This window comes from Pogona vitticeps, chromosome 2, assembly GCF_051106095.1.
Source record: "Pogona vitticeps strain Pit_001003342236 chromosome 2, PviZW2.1, whole genome shotgun sequence".
Lineage (NCBI taxonomy): Eukaryota > Metazoa > Chordata > Lepidosauria > Squamata > Agamidae > Pogona > Pogona vitticeps.
This window is the reverse complement of record NC_135784.1, coordinates 29450450-29475750: the sequence shown is the minus strand read 5'-3', so window position 1 is coordinate 29475750 and position 25301 is coordinate 29450450. Positions and strand designations below refer to the sequence as shown.

At 44.6% G+C, this 25301-nt stretch overlaps 2 protein-coding genes across 10 annotated transcripts in view; both read left to right on the top strand.

The window, feature by feature from the left end:
• Positions 1–9380, top strand: part of LOC144587575 (nuclear factor 7, brain-like) — a 26803-nt gene extending 17423 nt beyond the window's left edge. For 4 of the 7 annotated variants that reach the window (XM_078388700.1, XM_078388699.1, XM_078388698.1 and 1 more), the window contains 5 exons: positions 1372–1467; positions 3894–4127; positions 5590–5612; positions 5702–5838; positions 6457–9380. In XM_078388700.1, coding sequence (XP_078244826.1) covers positions 1411–1467; positions 3894–4127; positions 5590–5612; positions 5702–5838; positions 6457–6980 — 975 coding nt within the window. In that variant the 5' untranslated portion in view covers positions 1372–1410 and the 3' untranslated portion in view covers positions 6981–9380. Of the gene's footprint in view, positions 1–17; positions 129–688; positions 901–1371; positions 1468–3893; positions 4128–5589; positions 5613–5701; positions 5839–6456 lie in introns of those variants that run through there. The other 3 variants (XM_078388702.1, XM_078388697.1, XM_078388696.1) reach the window with 3 other exon arrangements.
• Positions 8003–25301, top strand: LOC110090160 (zinc-binding protein A33). Of its 3 annotated transcripts, none has more exons than XM_020813722.3 (7): positions 8003–8133; positions 10090–10675; positions 10766–10858; positions 15364–15597; positions 17869–17891; positions 19245–19384; positions 23883–25301. In XM_020813722.3, exons 2-7 carry the CDS (start codon positions 10214–10216, stop codon positions 24401–24403), a joined length of 1473 nt encoding a protein of 490 aa, XP_020669381.3. In that variant the 5' UTR covers positions 8003–8133; positions 10090–10213; the 3' UTR covers positions 24404–25301. The 3 variants fall into 3 exon arrangements, with proteins under 3 accessions (XP_020669381.3, XP_020669380.3, XP_020669379.3); XM_020813721.3 differs by having other exon boundaries at positions 10763–10858; XM_020813720.3 differs by having other exon boundaries at positions 10022–10675; positions 10763–10858.

Genomic DNA, 25301 nt, shown 5'->3' with positions numbered 1-25301 from the left:
TGCCATGAATTTTTGGGACTCTCGTGTACAATAGTTTTTCTGCACAACTGGTGCATGGCCTGAAGAAGTGAATTTGACCCAGGAAAGCCTGCTGATTGTTTTTTAAAAAATTTAATGATCGAATAAAGGTACTGTATCGTCTCTCCTGCATTTAGATTCACTAAGGACCACACAACTTGTTTTTTTTTTCAACCTAACAGTGGGTCCAAACAGGCAATTTTTCAAAGCTCTGCATCAACCATAGAACGGTGGTGGCACTAAGGTGCCTGTAATCAGTCACTCTTCTATGTATTTCATCCACAAGCTTTCTCCTTTCCACATCCTTCTGCCTCTTGTCTTTTTGTTATATCTCTCACTTACGTATTTATTCCTTAAATATTTCCAATCTGCTGTGCATCAACAGATCTCCGAGTAGGTGACAGTACAGGGGATGCTATGGGAGCAGGAGAGTAACTCAGTCTGCCTGGTATCTGGAGATTTCACCCTCTTTTTTGTTTGTTTGTTTGTTCCTGCTGTCACAAAATAAATCATTCACAACCTTGGTGGCTTTTTACTTGATGGAGTGATGCTCTAGGGTGGCCGGAGGTAAGACAGGACATCTCCCCCTACTTTTCCTAGTTGTGTGGAAGAGGGGCTTTCAGCAGGTGTAGCTTGTGTGACAAGCTGCACCTGTTGAAATTCCTTCTTTTTTTCATAACCATTAAGAGCACAGGAGCCCTCTTGTCATTGGTATTGGGGCTCTACCGTAACCAAAAGAAGGAAAAATAGTAGGCAGCCTTAAAAAAGGTGAAACGTGATTTCTGGAACCTGTTCCACCTGCAAGTGTTGGAAGCAAGAATGGCGGAGGGCCTCCACCAAGATCTGGCGTGCGTTCTCTGCAAGGACCTGTACACTAAGCCGGTACAGCTGAAATGCGGGCACTGCTTCTGCCTCAGATGCATCACTTCTTTCTGGGGTAGCCAATGGGGAATTCCCAGTTGGCCTGAGTGTCAGGAACTCTGTCCTGATAGACAATGCACACCATATCAGTACCTGTGGCACTTGGCCCAGAAAGCAAGAGAGGCAACCCAGTAGGGAGTCACTATGGGAGACGTGGACTACCCTGAGGGGAGGGTGACGATAAGCAGCCCGGAGGAAAAATACAGCTTGGAATGTTTGGGGTATGGTGCCATTTTTGAGCTCTTCTGTGTCACCGATGAGATTCCCCTTTGCTACTTCTGTGCCGGTTTGCCATCCCATGTTGGGCACGGCTTCATCTCCTTGAAGGACGGGAACCAGATTTACAAGTTGAGCAGGACAAGGCCCTTGGGAGGGGGGGGCGGATGAGCCTGGCCCGCTTCACTTCTTAAACTCTCGCTTTTCGTCCTGTAGGAGAAACTGGCCATAGCCCTGGAGCCCTGGGAGAAACGAATGAACGGGCTAGTAAAGGTTGAAAGAAGCCAAGAAAAACACCTGTGGGATTTGAAGGTAGGAGAGAATCAACTAGAAATTATGGTGGTAATCAGAGGTTGGCCTGGGGTGAGGTTCCCGCCCACCCCCAGTGTATTTTGCTGGTTGCATTTCTCTCGGGTTTCATGTTTTAGAGCTATTGGAGAATATATTTTTAAGGTCTATGTAGTTATATTTTATTGACTGCTTGTGGCTTTGAACAGCTACTTTCTTTTCTGGAATTGCTGGCATTCTCTAAACCAGTAGTACATGGATTATTGATAAGCACCAGTGGTAGTTTCACTATACAGTGATATCAGTTTGAGTCCTCTTAAACTGATAGGGCTGTACCTTTCAGGATGCTGGGGTATGGAGTTCAGCGAGGGACCTAGAATTTTCTAAATCCTTCACCAGATCCCAGGATTCTGCAGGGTGAAGCCATGGTTATTAAAGTAGAATGGAATCAAATTCCATAACACTATGGAATGCTGACATATTCACAGAATTAATCTAGGTGGGGAACTGGCTGGATAGCTGAATAGTTTAGGTATCTGGTAGTGAAGCCAGAAGGTAGGAGTTCAGTTCCTCACTGGGCTTCCTGCGAGTCGAGCCAGCCTGTGTGGCCTAGGGCAAGCTGCACAGTCCCAGGGCTTCCCCAGAAGACAGGAAGGGTAAACCACTTCTGCATATTCTCTGCGTGGAAAACCCTGAAAAGGGTCACCATAAGTCAGAATTGACTTGGTGGAATATTATTATATTCATCTACATGGGATAGCAGATTTCCACAACAGTTTTAAAGAATTTGGTATCTTTTATGGGACTTTCTGTATCCAGGATATCTCACTGACCCTTACCAGCCATTATCTATCTGTGATCTTTACACCAGGGACTACTTCCTATGGTGGGAGAGGTCATTGCACCTCACTAGGTACCTACCGCCTGCTTTAAGCTGGGCAGCCCCCAGCCAGTAAGGTGCTGCCTCACCACGGATTGTTAACCTCATGGGGTGTGTGAGGTTTAAGGTGAAAGCTAACAAGCAGATCAATAACCCTCCACCATGCAACAATCATAAGAAAACTTTTGCCCTGAAGCTGGGCATCAGGAACGTTTGGACAATGACCCCTGGCTTTTCTGATTACGTGCAAAAAATAGATGATGCACACAAGACAGCTGTCATCGACAGGGAACTGAGTAGACTGCAGATAGATATTTGTTGCCCTGCAAGAGACAAGATTGCCAGACATGGGATATGTCAAAGAAAAAAAAACTTCTCATTCTTTTGGCCGGGAAAACCATTGAATGAGACCAGGGAGTATGGTGTTGACTTTGCAGTCAGAAATACTCTGCTGAGATCCATGGTTCCACCTACTGTTGGGAGTGAAGGAATCCTGTATCTGCAGCTCCACTCATCAGTGGGACCGGTCACCCTCATTAGTGCATCTGCAAGCGGGATCTGAAGGCCTTAGGAATGGACCTCAACATATGGGAAACCTTGAGCGTTCAGCCTGGAGGCAGGTGGTGCATCATGGCCTCTCCCAATTTGAAGAGACCCTTGTCCAGCAGGCCGAGGCAAAGAGGCACTCCCGAAACCAGCCAAATCAGGGAACTGATGGGACAGATTGTATGTGTCCTCAGTGTGGAAGGGATTGTCATTCTCAATTTGGCCTTCTCAGCCACACTAGACACTGTTCCAAGTCCTCCATACAGAGGACATTAGCATAGTCTCTCGAGACTGAAGTATGCCTAATCAATCAATCAGTGATTTAGGACATAAAGTATTTCTGTATTAACAGAATAAGGGCACTTACTTATTATTTGCTGCATTTCCACCAACCTTCCTGCCAAGACAGTATCTGTGGTGCTCCTCTTCTCTTCTTCTCCTCAAAACAAGCCCGTGAGGTAGGACAGATTGAGAGAGAGCCTCAAAATCACCAGGGAGTTCCATAGGTGAGTGGGGATTTGAACACAGGTCTCCTGGATCCTAGTCCAACATTCTAGCTGCTACATTATGGTATTTCACCATACCCTGGATGAAATTCATTCATTCATTCATTCATTCATTCATTCATTCATTCATTCATTCATATACTGCCTGATTAGTGCAAGGCACTAATCTACTTAGTTAATAATCAAATAAAAGTATAAAAATTAAATAAACAAGAAAGGGTACAGAAGTAAAATCAAATCAAGTCAAAACATCATGAGGGAAACAGACAAAGAACATCAAGCGAGCAGAACAAGCTGGCTAATTCATGTGAGGATGCCACTGAAAACCTCTGTCAAGAGCATTGTCTTAAGTAACCTCTTCAAGGTTGGGAGGGAGGGAGGGGGGCAGGCGCAGCTTCTTCTGGAGCCCATTCCAAAGGGCAGGGGCCACAACCCAGAAGGCCTGATGGGTGATGGCAGATGCTAATTTTGTGTAGCAACCCGGAGGAACTGTTAATTTCCCCTTCCTTCCCCTGCAGAAATCAGCGGTGGGCTTCCGCACAGTCATTGAGAGGGAATTCAAGGAACTGCAGCAGTTCCTGAACCAGAGGGAAAGTGCTCTCCTGGCGCAACTGGATGAGGAAGAAACGGCAAGCCAGCGGGACATGTCTGCCCGCATTCAACAGATCCGCGAGAACCTGTCAGCCGTCAGAAATGTGGTGAACAACGGACGGGCCCGGCTGGCACAGACCGACCGAGTTCAGTTCCTTATGGTTAGGCAACCACAGCACCATTTCTTAAACAGGGTCTGCAGCAAATCTTGGGAAAGTGGCTTTTCCTCCGGTCCCAGAAATCCTCCCCTGCCCCCCAAGTCTGCACAATCTCTGACCTTTAGAGATTGGAAAAACTGGGCAAGCTGGATGGGGAGATTCTGAATGTCGTTCTCCACAGAACGTCCAAGCTTTGGGCTGCAGCCGAACAGGCAAAATGAAATGGAGACGCAGGATGGGAAGGGGGGGGGTCAAACCTGCGTTTCTAGAAAGGGATGGCATGCGATTGGGCAAAGCTAAAATGGGAAGGGCAGCCGGAACTGAAAGCAAAGCATCTTGCCGGCGCCCTTAATGCAAATCAAAGGAGTGTCCACATCTAGAGCACTGCTATAGCTGAGGGACAGGTTTTGCTGCCTGCCTAGCTGCCTCTCAAAATGGGATTTTCCAGCCAGGGTCTTGGCCTGGACCGCCCCCCACCCCGTCTTCAGCTCCCCCAAGCGGCTGTTTCTACAGCTGATTAGCCCAGATGCCCTGGCACAGGGTCACAAGAACCCACCCACCCCATTCTCAAGAGCTGGTCCTGAAATCTCAGAGGATAGGGATGGGAGGCTGATGATCTGACCACTTGGCTGTGTGGTCAGTGAGGGGGAGCCTGGCAAGCGAGTCCATGTTCTTTGGCCACCTAGGAAAAGAGAGAAGTAGGCTAAGAATTGCAACAGTTTGCATTCCACCAGTTTGTGGGAGGACAGAAGGTTTGGGTAAACTACTTGCATATCTCCCCAAATCGGACAAAAGGACACCGATCTGTATAAAATGGCGGATGCTAATTTATAAGCAAGGCAGGAAAAACAGAAATGATTTTTATAATTGAAACAGAACTGAAATGCCCCTCACAGGACTCCCATATCCACATTTCTAAGCGCCCCACAGATGCTGAAAAAACATAGCATGGTCTCTGTCTCCCTCTAATGCCCAATTCTAGTAACTTCTCTGATAGTTAGTTAGTTAGTTAGTTAGTTAGTTAGTTAGTTAGTTAGTTAGTTAGTTAGTTAGTTAGTTAGTTAGTTAGTTAGTTAGTTAGTTAGTTAGTTAGTTCCAGGATTTTTTCTTTAAAATATTTTAGTATTTTCAGACTGTGGATAAGTGAATCAGTGGTAACTGATCTCATGGATACGGGACCCTATGCTAAGTGCTGGACTTCCATGGCTGCTGGGTCCGCCATGCAAATGGTCACTCTGGGTGGGCAAGCTCAGGATCTCTGATCTTGACTCCTTATGTTTCTTTATCTTCAAAACAGATGTGGACTGGACAGCCAAAGAGGGCTGTCCCCCTTAAAAGTGGACGTGTGGCCATGCCACCCTATCAGTGGAGCCTAACTTAACTTGAAATAGGTAGTGGAGTTTACTTGAGAGTAAGAACAGAGTTCCAGCTTCCTAACCATCGTGCCTTCTCTTTCCTTGACCAGGGTATCCGGGAGTTCCTAGATGTGTAAGTGTAGCTTCTTCCCACTTCAATTTTGAAGAGAAATAAAACATCTGGACTTGATGTAATATGTGTTCTTTCTCCCTTCTCACCAGCTTGTCTGCTGAGACATCTAAGAGAAGAGACGACCAAGGAGACTGCTCAGTAGTTTCCAAGGAATTCTGTCTGGACAAGTTCCAAGGTCCAACACAGTACTTGACATGGACTTCAATGAGGTCGATCCTCAAACTAGGTACCTGAGAGAAAGCTCTGAAAATTGCTTATGCCGCTAGGCAAATGTTTTTCCAGCATAAGGCAAATAAGATATGATGGGTGCCAGGGAAGGGATTTTTGGATCAGAAATCCCATTAGTTTCCATTCTGGGAGTTCTACATGACAGACAGACCACCTAAGAGAAAGGCCACATCTGGAAGGCTTTGAGGCCAAGCTAGGCCTAGCTTCCTATTCCTGCCCTGGTGCTAGCTGGGAGCTTTCCTTCTGAACAGGAAGCTAAGAGGAGCTAAGCTTCAAAGCCTTCCAAGTCTAGACCTTTCTCCCAGATGAGCCACATTTAGGTATTTGGCAGGAAGAACTCCCCGAATATCCAAAAATTCAGTTTCCAAATGGATGAAACATTACAGCGTGCTAGTTTGCTTGTTTTTAGCAGCCTTCTTGGCTGATTGAGGAAGTTATAGTATTATCATTGTCACAACCTGTTTGCTTCTTTAAAGTTCAGCACCAGGAAGGTTATGGTGCTCTCTTGCCATTTTTCTTCCGTGGTCACTTCAAGTTGACTGATAGAGTAAGACAGATCTGAGTAGAGCAAGATGCATGGAATTTATTAAACTTGTTCCCTTCCTCTTCTCACCAGATTTCATAGACTCGATTCAACTAGATGCCAGCACCGCTCATCCTGGCCTCACTATCATCTCTGGCACATCTGTAACTGTTGGAGAGCAACTTGAGATATCCTGCGACGACCCAAAGCGATTTCAGAACTATCCCGTTGTCTTGGGACAACAGGGATTCAGGTCAGGCAGACACTACTGGGAGGTGGAGGTCGAAGATGAGAAGGAATGGATTATTGGTGTTGCCTTAGAGTCCATTCCAAAGAAAAAAGAAGACCACCACCTACCTTTTTTAAAGGGCAAGATCTGGTGTCTAGAGGCAATGGAGATTGAGGATGGACCTGAAAAGGCATCGTCTTGGTCGAGGTTGGGTGTCTACCTGGAGTATAAGAAGGGCCAAGTTTCCTTCTATAATGTGAGAGCTGGGTCTCATGTATATACACAGAGGGTCTCTTTCAAGGAAAAAGTCTATCCTTTTTTCCAGTATAATCCGATCAAGTCAAGAGTTGATGGGCAAGATGTTTCCCTGAGAATTTGTCATTGTTAATCAGAACGTTTTTTTTTTAATTATCAGAGGGTGAGTTGTTGCCATCCTCTAAGATAGGGTAACCCATGCAGGGCTTTGACTGTGGTGGTGCCCCTCTCGTGGAACAAGTCCTTAGCTCTCTTCATCCGGTTCCCCACCTTTAAACATATTTTTTAGACACTAGATTAAAAATCTATTTAATTCACCAAGGTTTACAGCAGTGTTTTAAGGTCTCAATGGAGATTTTACTGCTGTGGTTACTGGTTTCTTTTGCTATGTATGCACTGGTTTTTATGCACGTCTCATGCTTATGAGGATACCATTTTAATGACTCTATAAGTTGCCTTGAAGTCTGAGCTGGAATGGCAGGTCATTCTATGATGTTCCAAATAAATAAAACATGAAAGTAAGTCTAATGTGATATGACTTTTCATGTATATTCCATAAATCAAGAACCTAGACTTGAGTATATTTGAATGGCATACTCTCAGATGCCAGAAAGGTATTTATTCAATTTATACCCATCTTCCTCTATTATAAGATTCAAGATGGCTCAGACACACGTTTTTGAGAATGAGCATATTCTAGTATGCAAATTATAGTATTAAAACATTAAATACCCAGAGCTGGCAAAAATACCTTACATCTAACCAATTACTTTTTATAATAAGTAAAAAGTAGCAACTCCAACATTTATTTTTAGGTGTAATCAGTAATGCTGACTTTATTATCCAAGGTAAAATAGAATATTTTTAGGGGGTTTTTTCTGTTTGTTTTTGTAAGCTACAGTGTTATCATTGGCCATGAGAGGGAACAGGAGATAATTCCTCCATTTTCCCAGTCTGTTTGAAGGAACAACAGAGATATATAACATGGGGGAAAAGAATATGGAAGTCTAGCCCTTGGGCACCTGGAAAACTAGGTTACCTGGACGTCACTTAATAGGCTACAGACAGGAGTGGGGAGAACTCAAATGACCCTAAGGAAAAAAATATATTGTCACAGTCTTTTGTGAGCCTGGAGAAGAACAGGCAGCGTCACACGGTTGTCAGGGTACTCGGTGGCCCTAGATTTGGTGCTTGCTGCCCCAAACGCACTCGATACTTTCCATGATTGGATGAAAATTATCTGATCTCTGTCCTTATTGCACCGTGCTGCTTCGGACATGAACCAGGTAAGAAAGCCTGCTCTAACCTTAGTACATTAAGAGCATGCATGCCAGTGAATTCTACTTGTGTGATGGCCGCCAAAATAATGATAGCGGTTGCCAAGAAACCATGACTCGCACAAACACGATCCTTTTTAAAATGCCATCTTCTAAACTCTGTAAATCACAAAGTTGCGTAGGCAATCCTGTGTGCGCTCTCTTTGTCCACTAAAGCAGGTTTCTGCGTGCCTTTTGATGGTACTTGTCCCTGCTTGCACAAAGGGTGCTTTTTGCGTATGTTTTGTTTCTCCAAAAAATAAAATAAAAAAATAAAAAATAACCCTACAAAACTCATACATGTGTGGATTTGTCCCATAACGAGTCTTTGGAGCGGCAAAGTAGATAATTAAACACATCCACATTCTCTTCCATCCCAGGGCCAAAGGGCAGGGAAACAGCTGGACAAAACAACTTCCAGCAAGGAAGCAGCTGGGGAGCCGGAAGGCGGGAACCCCCTCCCTCTGTCCGCCACCACTCCCTAACCGTTGCCAGCCGATTCCTGCTCCAAAGCCTAGTTGAGATAAAAATGTCGGGCAGGGAGAGGCATTTGGTGAGAAGCCATCCCTCCTATTCTATTCCACTTTCTTTCCGCTCTTCCTTAGTCTGAGGATGAATCAGGTCTGAAGGTCAGAGTCGGTCATCAAAACATGCAGTTCTACCCTGAGTTAACCAGGTGACCTTTTAAAATGAGGACCAAGGACTCCATTTTGAAAGGTCTTCCTTCATACAGTCCTCTTGCTTCGGGGGGCGGTGGGGGGGGACAAAGGATAAGTTCCCAAAAAACTCATCTTGTACATATGTTGAGGCTGATCTGCCATGGGATCAGGGAATCACTCCAGACTGGCCCCAAAAGGTCCAAGTCTGGTATGGAGAGCGGTCAGGTTATAATTCCCCCCTATATTGTGCGATTGTTGGGAAACCGATGGCACCAGGCCACTGCACAACTGGTTCAAAATGAGATCTGTTTCCTGGTGTGATCACACCCTCAGTTTTCCCCCAAATGACTTAGTGACAGAGACAGATGTAATCCTTGGTTCAATTTTAAAAATGTTCTTTAATTTGTTACATTTATATGTTGTTTTTTTACTTGTTTTACTTGTTTGGAAGCCGCCTAGAGTGGTCGCAAGACGAGATAGGTGGGGTATTAAATAAATAAATAAATAAATAAATAAATAAATAAATAAATAAATAAATAAATAAATAAATAAATAAATGCAGTTCTTCTTGGCTGAGGGTTGCTCTCTTTACCTTGGGTCCCCAGACGTTCTTGAACTAAAACTCCCAGAAACCTTCACTGCTAGGTCCATTGGCAAGGGCTTCTGGGAGTTTCAGGCCCGGAATGTCTGGGGACCCAAGGTTGGGAGCCACTGCTCTAGAATGTAAACGTTGACTTTGTTGCTATGGAACAACTCAGTGGGGTTGTTCCATAAGAGAGCATCACACATTTTTTAAAAAAATATGGACTACAGTTGCTTCTGGGGCCTCTCCAGGATTAGGAGCCTTGAAAGGTCAGCTTCATTAGTTGCATAGTAGATCTGCCCCTGCCACACTGAGTGGGGATTCACACCCTGATCTCCAGAGCCCACCTAATCCATCACTCTCTCCCTTACGCCATCTATTAACGGCAACTTTCATGAGTCATCAAAAAAGAAAGAGAAGAAAAAGTCTGTGAGTTTATTTGGCTTCTAACCTCTCAGAAAAACAGGGTAGCTTTCAAATCTTGCAGCGCTCCTTGTCAGCCTGGTGGTTATAAAACCTGGGAGGAAAGAGGAAAGGGGAAAGTGTTTTTTTTTTAAAGTCATCTTGGCCAGATGCTGAGGCCAGACGAGCCTTTTCAAAGGAATCTGCTCCACAGGGGAGAAGCAGCTGCCTTTCAAGATCCTTGCAATTGACTCACCACGGTGTGTTTTTCTAATGCTTCAGAGAGATGGAGATCAGCCAGTCCTGGTGGCACCTCTAAAAGAGGGGCCAGAGGCGGCTCAGAGAGGAAGAGAAATCGAGGAAAGGAAAGCAACAGCGGATTCTCCCAGGCTCAGGAACAGCGGTCATGGTGGAGGCTTTCCAGCAAGATCTCACTTGCTCAATCTGCCTGGATTTGTTCGTTGAGCCGGTGGTGCTCAGGTGTGGACATTGGTTCTGCCGAAAATGCATCACTTCGTGCTGGGTTACCCAAGAGAGAGGTGCCAGCTTTTGCCCTGCTTGTCGGGCACCCTGTCCATACAGGGAGTTTCAACCGAACCGGCTGCTGGGAAACCTAGCAAAAAGAGCGCGGGAAATACAAGAGGCAGCAAGCAGAGATGCTGCCAAGGAAAATGCAAAGGCTGAGGAGAAAGAGCCAGAGAAGGCAAGAGAAGGTGGACAGAGGAGGCAATGTTGTGAAGTCCATGGAGATGATCTCCTGCTTTTCTGCACTACGGATGAGACTTGCATTTGCTCTCAGTGTGTCAACTCAGCTCTCCACACTGGACACAGTTTCAGCTCCTTGAAGGATGGGGCCGAGACCTACAAGGTGAGTGAAAAGGAGATCGTGGAGAGCTGTGGGCACCAGCAGACTGACCTGCCCTATCTCACAAATTCACCTTTTCCCCTTCCTTAGCAGAAGCTGTCCAAAGCCTTGGAGCCCCTGGAGAGCAGAGTTAAGGAACTAACAGATTGTGAAAAAGGCCAGAAAGAAGAAATACGCTCCTTGAAGGTAAAAGCAAAGGCATTGCTCACGAACACAACTTGGGGAAATATAGCCTGCGAGTTACAGCTCCTCAAATACCCCCCTAGCCTGTGCTAGCCTGCGATGGCTCTAGTGATAAGTACTCTATGATACGCTGACATTCTGAAGCAAGTAAATCAAGAGCACTTTTAAAATAGTTTTGTAGATCTAGATGTCCTTATGTGCTGTCAAGTCGGAACTGACAAATAGAAACGATAGAGCCTTCAAATAATTGAGATATTTAAAAACTGGTTTTACAAGTGCCCCCCCCCGGAGTTTCCAAGCAGGGAATATGAATCCAAATCTCTCGAGTCCTAATCCACCATTCTCTCCACTACACCACATTGGGCACAAGTGTAGCCACTGTTTAATTTCCTGGTTATATTTAAATAAAATAGAATATACGTGAGTATTTTAAGGTTCTTAACACAGAGATGGTACTTGATCCTATCAAATAGAAGGACACTTATTTTCTTCCTTTATCGTCATGATGATCTCATTTTTCCTGGACACAACTCATAACGGCATTGAATACACATATATGTACAGTGGTGCCTCGCATAGCAAGGTTAATCCGTTCCGGATTAACCATCGCTATGAGAAACATCGCTCAACGGAACAAAAAAACCCATTAAAACGCATTAAACTTGGTTTAATGCGTTCCAATGGGCCCTAAACTTACTGTTGAGCGAAGCTTCTCCATAGGGGTGGCCATTTTCGCGCCCTCGCTTTGCGGGAAAAGTTGTGGCGCCCATTTTGGAACCGCCGATCAGCTGTTCTCCCCCGCTTCGTTGTGCGAAAATCGCTAAGCGAATCGCTTAGTGTGAGTTATTGGTCCCATAAATGAGATCAAAAACCACGAAACAGGAAAATCCAGGCTTCCTTCACTCCCGACTTAAGTTAACTGCTTGAGTCAACCCAGTTTCCGGGACATGAACTCTTGGCAAACCTGTATTTAAGGCTGTTTCGATTTTACTAAAAAGAAACCACTTAATACCGTATCTTTACTGTTCAATGACTCAATTTTGGTAACGTAAGCCAAATTTATTATCTCTAGGGAAACTGTTCTGTTCAAAGGACTAGAAAGGCCAATTATTAAACAACATGAGTTTATTTAAGTGAACAAAGAAAACATTTCTCTGCAGTTTCATTTCTAAGCAACAGCATAACGTTTCAGCACCTTCTATATTAATTAACTATTAAACAAAACAAAATCTAAACTATAAACTAAGGTAAACAAACGATATTCTTACGCAGTCCATATTGTTAAATCAGGTTCCTTCGTCTGGATCAAAGAAATTCAACGCCATGTTTTCAGATACCCAAAAATCTCTTCCCCCCTTCTCTCTCTCAGAGTTACTTTTTCCAACCTCTTGTAAATTTCTCCAACCTGCCCCCTCCTGACATATTCAACCAATCACGAAGGCAAGAATTAGCATAGGGTACGCCCTACTTTCCCACCAACACCAAAGAATTGTTTATCATTCAGGTTAGAGATATTTTGACTCTGCCGTGTTTTTCTCTCCAGCTGCAGCGATAAGGTTAGCGAATAAAGCTGAAAATAACTACAGTGGTGCCTCGCTTAACGAGTGCACCACATAACGACGAAATTGCATAGCGATCCGTTTTTTCGGATCGCTAATGCGATCGCTTAACGTTTTTCTTATGGGGCACAATTCGCTTTGCGAAGACCGGTAAGCGTTTCGCTTACCGATCTTCGCAAAACGAAGCCCCGACGATCAGCTGTTCGGCGGCCAAAATGGCCTCCGGAAGCCCGGAAATGGCCCAAAATGGCCACGCGCAGCGTTTTCGCGCCCTCGTTAAGCGAGGCGAGGGCGCGAAAATGGCTGCCGGCCATTAGAAAGCTTCGTTGAACGGTGAGTATTTGGCTCATTTGGAACGCATTAAACCATGTTTAATGCGTTCCAATTGAAATCCCTGCCCCGTTCAACGATGCTTCAGCATAGCAAAGGTTAATCCGGAACGGATTAACCTCGCTATGCGAGGCACCACTGTACTAGTAATTTTCCAGAACTTAGCCTGTGTCAGACTCAAAATGGATTCCTCTATGGTTAAGACATGACTACATAACCCATCTCTAATTAGACAAATACACTTTCGCACAGTGAAAAAACGCCATAGGGGCCATCGCTGAGCGAACGCTCCAGCAATGGCCCGGACCCCCTCGCTATGCGAATTCATCGCTCAACGGAGCGATCGCTAAGCGAGGCACCACTGTATATGTGGATAGAGACTGCATTTGCCAAAGTAGTCATTGCTGAAAGCAGTCCAGAGAAACATATAAAACACAGCAAGCATAATTATAATACAGTGGTGCCTCGCTTAACAAGCGCACCGTAGAACGACGAATCCGCATAGCGAGGACGTTTTTGCGATTGCAAATGCGATCGCATACCGATGGCCCCTATGGCCGAAAATCGCTTTGCGATGATTGGTAAGTGTTTCGCTTACCGATCTTCGCAAAACGAAGCTGCGGATCAGCTGTTCGGTGGCTCCAAAATGGCCACCGGAAGCCCCGAAATGGCCACGCGCAGCATTTTCGCACCCTCCCCTCGCTTAACGAGGGCGTGAAAATGGCTGCCAGCCATAGGAAAACTTCGCTGAACGGTGAGTTTTGGAGCCTATTGGAATGCATTAAACTAAGTTTAATGCATTCCAATGGCTTTCCCCGTTCCGTCCAGCGATGTTTTCACATAGCGAGGGTTAATCCAGAACGGATTACCCTCGCTATGCAAGGCACCACGGTACATAATGACATTGAGTTACACATCATTTAGTATTTCAGCTGTTTCAATAAGGACGTCACAAAGCAGTACGCAGTCAAGTCAGTTCCGACTTATGGTGACCCTTTTGAGAGTGTTCCAGTAGAGAATACTCAGCAGTGGTTTACCATTGCCTTCTTCTAGGGGCAGGTCCAGGACTGTACAGCTGGCCCAAGGCCACGGAGGCTGGCTCTATTTCACAGAATGCACAGTGGGGAATGGAACTCCCAACCTCTGGCTCCACCGCTAGATACCTAATTCGCTGAGCTATCCAGCCAGCAACATGTTGGTTAATATTAAAAACTGACATGATAACCTGCACTGCACATTTCACTGTTTGCAACAGCATACCATAGAATCATAGAAAAGTGAAGTTGGAAAGGGCATACAAGGCTATCAAGTCCAACCCTCTGCTCAATGCAGGAATACAATCAAAGCATATCTGCCAGGTGATTATCTAAGTTTTTCTTGAATGCCCCCAGTGTTGGAGCACTCACCAACTCCCGAGGTAACTGGTTCCGCTATCATACTGCTTTAACAGTTAGGAAGTTTTTCCTGATATTCAACCAAAATCTGGCTCCATGGAACTTGTGCCCATTGTTGCGTGTCCTGCACTCCGGGATGATCAAGAACAAATCCTGCCCCTTCTCTGTACCACAGCCTTTCAAATCTTTGAAAAGTGCTATCGTATCGCCCCCTCAGCCTTCTTTTCTCAAGGCTAAACAATGCCCAGTTATTTCAGCCTTTCCTCATAAGGCTTGGTTTTTCCAGCCCCCTGATCATCCTTGTCCCCCTCCTCTGAACTTAACCACGGTCCTGTTGGTTTCACAACAAAAGGAAAAAATAAGCAAACAACAACAACAACAACAACAACAACAACAACAACAACAACAACAACAACAACAACAACAACAACAACAACAACAACAACAACAACAACAACAACAACAACAACAAAAACCACCAGGTGCTTCAGATAGTCATCTCTCAAGAATGAGGAAGACACCCACATCTCACCAGGCACATATCCTGAGCTTTAAAATGGCACCCTTATCTAGATAGCCATACTTGGCCTGATTGTTCCCAAAGAGAAGAATATTAGGAGAGGCAAACTGGAAAACCAACTTCTTTCTGGAGGAACAACCCATTGAAAAACACAAAGAACAGCAGGACATACCTCTTTCATATGCACTTAGAGTAGCCAAACTGCCTTGTGGAGGCTTTTAAAGCTGAAGGCAAGGTAAGAATGGTAGATGTCCAAATTGTAAACAAATTGACTCTTTCCTTCTGGCAGCAGGTCCCCTTTAAAGGCCTTTAGAGCTAATGAAACAGCAAGGTTTGTAGAAACTACCATGCTGCATCTACTAAGGACATTTGCTTGGCCTCCATGTGAACAGAGTGCTAGACTAGACTGTTCGAAGTAAACATAAAGTAAAGGATGTGGTAAAGCGTGGGACTGATCCAGCATGGCTCTTTTTATATTCTAAGCAAAATCTGAGAAAGATCTTTTTAATGGACTGAAACTGTTAAAGACAACTGTAACTGAAAAAGGGAAATCCTTAACCATCATGAGCATCTGAGTATTACTACGTAATCACAGAGCAAATACAGAATAAAACCAGCACTAAAGAAAGAGAATCTTCCCCCCCCCTCCCATTGTTAGGTTCTAAGTGATGCACAGGATGATACACCCCCCTCCTCTTATTTCAGGACTCAGCGGCATCCTTACGCACAAACATTGAGGGCAAGTTCTGTGAGCTGCACCAAGCCCTGCGAAACAGGAAAGCTGCCATGCTTACAGAACTGGATAATGATGAGAAAGTTGCACACAAAGATATGGATTCTCATTTGCAACAGATCCAAGAGAGTCTACGTGCTGCCAAGGAAATGTTACACCAGGGAAAAACATGCATGGCACGGAACAACCCATGCAGCTTCCTCGTGGTAAGGCTACAGCTCTTCAGCAAGCATAATCATAATAGGAAGGGAATCTATAGATCATTGAGCTCAGCCCCTGTCAGGGAGGCAGGGTGCCCAATTGCCAGATACCTGAACCACTGAGCTATGGGGTCAGGGAAGGACTCTTTTTTAAAGGAAAGGAGATGATTTAAACAAATACAGTCATTCAGAAGTAAATCACATAATGTCAATGACTTTTCCCCCATTGGCAAGAGAGCTCAGGGTCAATCACAACTTTGGCTGTTCAGGAATTGATTCCTGGGAAGAGATTTTATTTCATTTTATTTATATTTTTTGTCTTTCCACCAAAAAAAGGTGATCAGGGTGGAAATATAATCAAGGCCAGTTTTTACTAAGGTGGTAAACCAGTGTCTGGCACATCCTCAGTCTGACATGTTGCAGCCGAAACATGTTGGCATCGACATGTTTACATGTGTATTTACTGCCTTTCTTTGAGGATTTATGGGATACCCTGTAAATAAAACATTCCAAGTGACAAAGTCAAATGATGGCCAAAATCCTGTTGCCTAGCATAGTACATTATAGTAGAGTAGACCCACTTAATCAACTTCTCCATTAGATCCACTGATTCTAATGGGCCAATTGTAACTGTGACTTACTTACCATAGTAAGCCACAGTTAGGACAAGCCATTTGAATTAATGGAACCTCACCAAATTCCCACTAATGAAATGGGCATACTCTAGTGTGATTTACTACACTAAGCAACAGGATTTTGGCAAAAAAAAAAACCCAACAGAAATGTTGAGTGGACTTATTCTCTGGTAAATGCAGGCCCAGTAACATCACTTGGCATCTTCGACCTCCAGCATCCATTCCTCTTGTTTTCCCAGTTGAAAATGAGCCAGGAGGTGAGACTGAGGAGCCTGACGCCGAGGGAGGCCCGGAAGGAAAGAACTAGAAACCGGGCCTTCTCGGCGGTGGCTCCTCGCCTCTGGAATAACCTGCCTCCGGAGATTCGCACTGCACCCTCGCTGGGTATTTTAAAGAACCAACTAAAAACGTGGATGTATAGGAAGGCCTTCCCTTCCAGTTAATTCCTGACCTCTTTCCTTTTTTTCTCTTTATTTGATTTATTTTGTATTTTCCCCATCTCGCAGAATCATTTAATTAATTAATTGTTATAAATTTTTCTTGAACTTGTTATGCTTTATGTTGTAAGCCGCCTAGAGTGGTTGAAATGACTAGATAGGCGGGGTATGTATAAATAAATAAATAAATAAATAAATAAATAAATAAATAAATAAATAAATAAATAAATAAATAAATAAATAAATAAGCTATCCTTTAAGTTTCACACAGTGTCCTAGCCCAGTGGCTCCCAACAGAGGTGGGTATGAACCAGTTTATCCCAGTTTGTGTGCTGCCGGTCCCTGTCCCTGCCTCCTCAGCCAATCAGCCACTCACCAGGCCCAGCTTGCATGTTTTTTTCCACCACCACCCCTTGGCTAATCTCCCCGTCACCAGCAAAAGCAAAGACTTCTCTGCCTCCCCTGTTTGTCTGAGTGGGGATCCCCAAAAGAGCAGGGCAGAGAAGCCTGAGCAGTTGCCGGGACTGGAAGATCAGTTGAGGAGGTGCAGGAAGGCTAGCACGCTGGGCCTGGTGAGTGCTTGAGCCAGAGGAGGCAGGCCGCAACCTTTATCGACCAGGACGAACTGGTTTATGCACATCTCTGGTTCCCAGCCTTGGGTAACCAAGGTGTTCTTGGACTGTAGGTTCCAGCAGTATTTACCACCAGCTGTGCTAGTTAGGGTTTCTGGGAGTTGCAGTCCAAGAACACCTTGGTTACTCAAGGTTGGGAACCATTGCCCTAGCATAACACTTCCTGGGGGGGCGTTATGGGAAATCACAACACCACCTCGTAGGTACAGGGGCTTAGTGCTCCCATGGGTCCCTTTGAAATTTAGTGCCAGAGAAAGAAAGTGTTGGAGTTCTTTGGGAAAAGAACGAAGTCTGGTCAGTTAGGGGCAGTTTGAGCGGGGGGGGGGGGGTACCCAGCTTCTTTGGCCCTCTGGAGAAAAACAATTAATGAAGAGAAGGGTTCTAATCTAGCATTCCACAGTTCTCTGAAAACAGAATGAAGCCCAGGGAATTTCAGGATGGAAAGGTGAGATCCAAAAGAGGGACATTTTTGGATTGTTGGGACATTTCTATCTAGAGTCTTGTAGAAGAAAGCAGGCATGCCTGGATTTGAAGGAGACTTGTTCATGTAATTTTTCTGTCCTTTTCTTCTAGGGTATACGTCCGTTTCTGGGCCTGTAAGTTGCTCTTTGAAGTGGTTGAGTCGTTTGAGTAGGTGCTAAAGAAATATATTTAATAGCTGGGCCAGAGAGAACGGTTGACAAGAAGATTCACTGTCTGGATTTCTCCCAGCGCCCCCAATGCAGCATCCTCACTGGGCAGTTAAAAGGGAGAAGTTAAAAAGGCAGTTCCTAGCCTCTAGATTATTCTTGAACCCAGGGCTGGGCACAGCTTTCTCTAGGCTGTATCACCCCACACTGTAGGTTTAGGGTGACCCCTTTCAATCCCTCTTCCCAACCTGGTTTCTCTGGGCAGCTCATGCAAAAGCCTGGGAGCGGGCACTGACTGAGGAGCCCTTCCCTTGGGCGCGGGGTGGGGGGGAACCGAAAGAAGGGCCTCCCCAGAAGATCTGAAAGACTGAGAAAGCTCATCCGGGTTGATATGATTCTTCCAATAGCCTGGACCCAAGTCACAGAGGGCTTTATAGGTAAGAACCATCCCTTTGAATTGGGCCCCGAAAATGGCCGCCGGGTAAAGAAAATGGCCGCCTGCTGTGTTTTCGCACGGATTCCTCGTGCAAGACAGATTGGTAGCCGAAACAGATTGGTAGCCGGTGAAGCTGTTGTAAATCAGGCTCCCTGTAACCAGCCCCATCTGAGGTCTGCGTTTTGGGCCTGAGGAGGTTTCCAAACTCTTTCCAAAGGCAGCCCCACACACAGTAATCTAGCCAGGATGTCATTAAGGTGTGTGTCCCTATGGCCTGGTTAGGCCTCTCCACGCTAGTTTTAACTGTGCAAAGGCGCTCCCGGCCACCGCCGGAACCGGGGCAACGAAGCGCCAAGAGGAATCCAGGAGCCACCCCCCCCAAAGCTGTACGCCTGTGTTTTCAGGGGACGTGTCACCCCACCCAGCACAAGCTGCGACCCCTGTCCCCTGATTTGCTGTGTGATTGACCAAGAACATCTGTTCTCTGGATTAAAGTGGTACAGTCCCAATCCAGCAGCAGACACATGAGTGGACGGTCTGGCCTTTATCGCGTCCACCTGTGGGGGGTACTGGTATTCATATATGAATACCAGTACCCCCATCTCTAAACTGAACCCTAGGGCCAAGGCTACAGCTGCAGAATGAGAGGATAGCATGGGTTATAGCGCTTCAACAGGGTGGGATGTGTTCTTTCGTTCTTCTATTTTCCAGCCCCCCCCCATAACATGTTTAAAATAGAAGATCCAATTAAAAATGGGATCCTCAACCGACAACAAGAAGGTGGAGCCAACCCCATCATTCACACCTCATTCTGTTGCATGTGTACTGTATATCAGAAATGGCCCCACTTTGCTGTAACTGTTGTTCAAACTCCTCCGTACCAGACTAAGATCACAGAAGGAGACGACACCTAAAGGAGACGAGAACCATCTTGGTGTTCTTTGCTGTCAACTCTCCCCGGGCAAGTTCAAGGGTCCCGCTCAGCACCTGGCCTATAGACCACTGTATCCTGTCTTTGCACAAGGTATCTAAAAGCAACAGTTTGATTGTAATCAAGTCGTCCTTCTTTCTCAGAGTGCTTTCTAAAAGTATTTTCCTAGTTGGGGCCCATGATATCTGAGGATTAAGTGGGGAAGGAAGGGCGGAGTTCCATCATAGGCACCAGGCCGGAGGCAGTGCAAGGGTTAGAAGTAATTAGTACATAACAGAAGGAGCTTTTGGGGTAAGGGGAATTTTTTACTCTATAAAAACCCAAATAATGTAGATTTGCAAAGTACTGTGCTCTTAATTGTGGGGTTTTTTTCAATAAAAGAAGTGGCCCAGCACAAGCCTGTGCTACCTCTGATTATACGTGTCATGGGCCAAGGATTAAATAAGTCTAGAGCTGCATCACATTGGCAGCAATCTGGATAAAAATCTGCAAGGTGAGTTGTTCCTCTCCTATCTGCCTATTGTGATTTATTTCCACCTAATGCTTTCACAACAGCTTTCACTTCACTTTCTAGAACTGCAGGTTCTTCATCATAGGTCTCCTCTTCAAAGGAATCTGTCATCCTTTTGTCCCTTAGCAAACAATATAAGATGGGAGGAAGTGATTTAGGGAAGGTAACGATGCACTAAGTGTAAGTGCGGGAAGGAATACAAAAAAATAATTTGTATCAAGGTTCAAGAAGGGGATGACAGAGGACGAGATGGTTGAACAGTGTCATCGAAGCGACCAACATGAATTTGACCAAACTCCGGGAGGCAGTGGAAGACAGGAGGGCCTGGCGTGCTCTGGTCCATGGGGTCACGAAGAGTCAGATATGACTTAACAACTAAACAACAACAACATCAAGGTTCCCCCTGGATGTTCTCTGGGAGGCTCAGGACCCATATCTCTTAACATGTGACTCTTCTTGTGACTCCAAGTGCACACTTAGTGCTACACCTTGTCCTGTGGGGAGGCACTGCCTTGGTAGGTCTCTGCTTTAAAATACTTGTAGGGGAAGAAGCCAGAAAGAGATACACAGTCCCATTAGATTCTTCCAGTGGTGATGGGGGTGGATCTGAACGTGACACTGGCATAGGCGGCAACGGTGGAGGCACTAAAGCTAACTTTCATTAGTATTGCGCAAAAGGTGTCAATGGTAAACGACTACTCAACTTTCCTTACCATGAAAACCAGTCCAGCTGAGACAGTCCAAAATGAAACAAGAGATAATGTTGGAAGATATGACCCCCAAGGCCAGAAAGCAGACAATCAGTTACTAAGGAGGAGCAAAGGATAAGTACAAATAGTGCCGGTGCTAATGATGCAGTAGATTAAAGCCAAAAGGACATCTAGTGGCTAAGGGCATAGACGTGAAAGTCCCATGCTGCATAACATATACAATTGGAACATGGAATAGGAGAAGTATAAATCAAAATAAACTGCAAAGCAAGAAAAGAAACATTGCAATGTTTGGTGTCAGTGAACTAAAGCGGACTGAAACGGATAGCTTTCAGTCAGAGAACTACAAAGTGTTTTACTGTGGAACTTACAAAACTCAGAAGCAACTGAGTGGCTCTAATACTGAAGCATCCCTTCATGGATTGCTGCCTTGTCGTAGGCGAAGGGGCTTGAGTAACTCAGAGAAGCTATGGGCTATGCCGTGCATGGCCACCCAAGACGGACAGGTCATAGTGGAGAGTTCCGACTAAACGCAATCCACCTGGAGCAGGAACTGGCAAGCCACTCCAGGATCTTTGCCAAGAAAGCCCCATGACCAGAAACAAAAGGCTAAAAGATATGATGCTGGAAGATGGGAACCTCAGGTCGGAAGGCGTCCAACATGCTACTGAGGAAGAGCGGAAGACTAGTACAGGTAGCTCCAGAGCTAATGAAGTGACTATCCGACTATTGACTATTTGGACTTTTGTTGGCAAGGTGATGTCTCTGGTTTTTAAGATGCTGTCTAGGTTTGTCATCGCTTTCCTCCCAAAAAGCAGGCGTCTTTTAATTTCGTGGCTGCTGTCACCATCTGCAGTGATTATGTAGTCCAAGAAAGCAAAATCTGTCACTGCCTCCATATCTTCCCCTTCTATTTGCCAGGAGGTGATGGGACCATTATATTAGTTGTTTTGATGTTGAGCTTCAGACCGTTTTTTTTTTTTTTTTGCACTCTCATGTTCACCCTCATTACAAGGTTCCTTAATTCCTCACTTTCTGCCATCAGAGTAGTATCATCTGCATATCTGAGGTTGTTGATATTTCTTCCGGCAGTCTTAATTCCGGCTTGGGTTTCAATATACAGCCTTGTTGTACTCTTTTCCCAGTTTTGAACCAATCAATTGTTCCATATCCAGTTCTAACTGTTGCTTTCTGTCCCACATATAGGTTTCTCAGGAGATAGATAAGGTGGTCAGGCACTCCCATTTCTTTAAGAACTTGCCATAGTTTGCTGTGGTCCACACAGTCAAAGGCTTTTGCATAGTCAATGAAGCAGAGGTAGATATTTTTCTGGAACTCTCTGGCTTTCTCCATAATCCAGCGCAAGTTAGCAATTTGGTCTCTAGTTCCTCTGCCTCTTCGGAATCCAGCTTGTACTTCTGGGAGTTCTCGGTCCACATACTGCTGAAGCCTACCTTGCAGGATTTTGAGCATAACCTTGGTAGCATGTGAAATGAGTGCAATTGTATGGTAGTTGGAGCATTCTTTGGCACTGCCCTTCTTTGGGATTGGGATGTAGACTGATCTTTTCCAGTCCTCTGGCCACTCTTGAGTTTTCCAAACTTGCTGGCATATTGAATGTAGCACCTTAACAGCGTCATCTTTTAAGATTTTAAATAGTTCAACTAGAATGCCATAACCTCCACTGGCCTTGTTGTTAGCCAGGCTTTCTAAGGCCCACTTGACTTCACTCTCCAGGATTTTGGCTCAAGGTCAGCAACCGCACTATCTGGGTTGTCCAGGACATCCAGATTTTTCTGGTATAGTTCCTCTGTGTATTCTTGCCACCTCTTCTTGATGTCTTCTGCTTCTGTGAGGTCCCTCCCATTTTTGTCCTTTATCATCTTCATCTTTGCACAAAATGTTCCTTTAATATCTCCGATATTCCTGAACAGATCACTGGTTTTTCCTTTCTATTATTTTCTTCTATTTCTTTGCACTTTTCATTTAAGAAGGCCCTCTTGTTTCTCCTTGCTATTCTTTGGAAGCCTGCATTCAATTTTCTGTAACCTTCCCTATCTACTTTGCATTTTGTTTCCCATCCCTTCTCTTCCCTTCTCTTTGTAAGGCCTCATTGGACAGCCACTTTGCTTTCTTCCATTTCCTTTTCTTTGGGAAGTTTTTTGTTGCTGCCTCCTGGACAATGTTACGAGCCTCCATCCATAGATCTTCAGGCACTCTGTACACAAAATCTAGTTCCTTAAATCTGCTCTTCACTTCCACTGTGTATTCATAAGGGATTTGTCTTAGATTATACCTGACTAACCCAGTGGTTTTTCCTACTTTCTCCAGTTTAAGCTTGAGTTCTGCAAGCTGATGATCAGAGCCACAATCAGCTCCAGGTCTTGTTTTTGCTGACTGTATAGAGCTTCTCCATTTTTGGCTGCAGAGAGCATAATCAATCTGATTTCAGTATTGCCCATCTGGTGATGTCCATGTGTAGAGTTGCCTCTTGTTTTGTTGGAAAAGCGTGTTTGTGATGACCAGCTTGTTCTCTTGACAAAACTCTATTAGCCTTTGCCCTGCTTCGTTTTGAACTCTAAGGCCAAACTTATCTGTTGTTCCTTTTATCTCTTGACTCCATGCTTAAGCATTCCAATCCCCTATAATGAGAAGAACATCTTTCTTTGGTGTCAGTTCTAGAAGGTGTTGTGAGTCTTCATAAAATTGGTCAATTTCAGCCTCTTCAGCATCGGTGGTTGGTGCATAAACATGGATTCCTGTGATGTTGAAAGGTCTGCATTGGATTCGTATTGAAATCATTCTATCATTTTTGAGATTGTATCCCAGTACAGCTTTTCCAACTCTTTTGGAGACTATGAGGGCTACTCATTCCTTCTACGGGATCCTTGCCCACAATAGTAGATATAATAATCATCTGAATTGAATCCACCCATTCCCATCCATTTTAGTTCACTGACGCCCAGGATGTCAATGTTTATTCTTGCCATCTCCTGTTTGACCACATCCAGCTTACCAAGGTTCATAGATCTTACATTCTAGGTTCCTATGCAGTATTTTTCTTTGCAGCATTGGACTTTCATTTCCATGCATGTCCGCAGCTGAGCGTCCTTTCGGCTTTGGCCCAACCACTTCATTAGCTCTGGAGCTACTTGTCCTCCGCTCTTCCTCAGTAGCATGTTGGACGCCTTCTGACCTGAGGGGCTCATCTTCCAGCTTCTTATCTTTTAGCCTTTTGTTTCTGATCATGGGGTTTTCTTGGCAAAGATACTGGAGTGGCATTGCCAATTCCTGCTCCGGGTGGATTGCGTTTAGTCAGAACATGAATTGAAAGAATGACTGAATGTAATTCTTTCCTTTTTCTTTCCAGAGTTAGAAAGCATTCAGCTGGATCCCAAGACTGCTCATCCTGAGCTTATCATCAACGACAATGGAACAAGTGTCTGTAGAAAACCAAGAGTGACCCACATCTATTATATGCAGAATAAAAAAGAACCAAACTCTGAGACGAAGGACGTGTGGACTGTGCTTGGAACAACTGGCTTCATTTCAGGCAAACATTATTGGGAAATAGAGACTCGAACTCAAAACCAGTGGTTTATTGGTGTATCTTTAGAGTCTGCCAGAGGAAAAAAATGTCTTGAAGATTTAAAGCACAAGATCTGGGGTGTACATCAAAAAATTATGAAGGAAACTAGCCCTGATGGTCCGCCACGTTGTCGGATTGGAGTGTACCTAGCTTATGAGGAAGGCCAAGTTTCTTTCTATAATGCAAGTGATGGGTCTCACCTTCGTTCACAGAGGGCCTCGTTTAAGGAGAAAGTTTATCCTTTTTTTTGTCATCCTGCAGACGATGCATTATCTCCATTCTTTAGAATTTGTCAGAAATAGAAAACAGCTGCATTTGAAATGTAAGCTGTTTCTGTGCCAGATGTTCTCCTGCAGCTTCAGTTATTTATTCTGCCTATTAATTCTTTATGAGTCTTTCTCCTATGAATGGGACAAAAGGTGGATCACAGGAAAAGAGCAGGAATATGTTAAATGAACAAAAATAGAAATAATGAAAGCATAGTTTAGATCCACAGAAATTAAAATAGCATCCAGTTACTTTTTTAAACTCTCCATTTAAGAGCTCTCTAATTCACCCTTAGTCGTGGTAGTAAAATTGGTATGATATGAATCTACAGTCATCGTACAGAAGTATACCTTTGACATGGCTTTGTTTGAATACCAGATCTCCCTGATCCATTAAGACAGTATTTGGCACCATGTTGGGAAAACAGTAAACGTAGGTATACAGACAAGATCCAAGAAGGAAGGGAAACTCTGACAGTCCATGAACTTGATAAATTGAAGGCCGTAAGATTACCACTGGAAGGAGGAAATCTCAGCTCTGATAGTAAAGAGTTGGCTCGGAGTGCAAATTTTGGAGCCATACCTAAAAGGAAAACAGCAAAAGAAGAGGCTGCACTGCTAGCTGAATTTTTTTTTATAAAATGGAGAACATGCATTGGAAATTAAATCAGAAATGGGGAAACTAACACAGAAAAATACTACAGCAATTTTAAAAGATTTGACTGTGACAATGGAGAAAACTGATTGAAATGAAAGCAGAGATATATAAAGCACTACTGGAAATTAAAGATGATATTGAAATATTGGGCCTAAAACTTAAAAGAGGTTGATCCAATGACGTCAAATGATGTCAGAGGAAGGGGTGCCTTTGCACACATCCACAGGGCCATTGTCCTATAACTACAGTCTCATTACAAGTTTAATGGTACTCAGT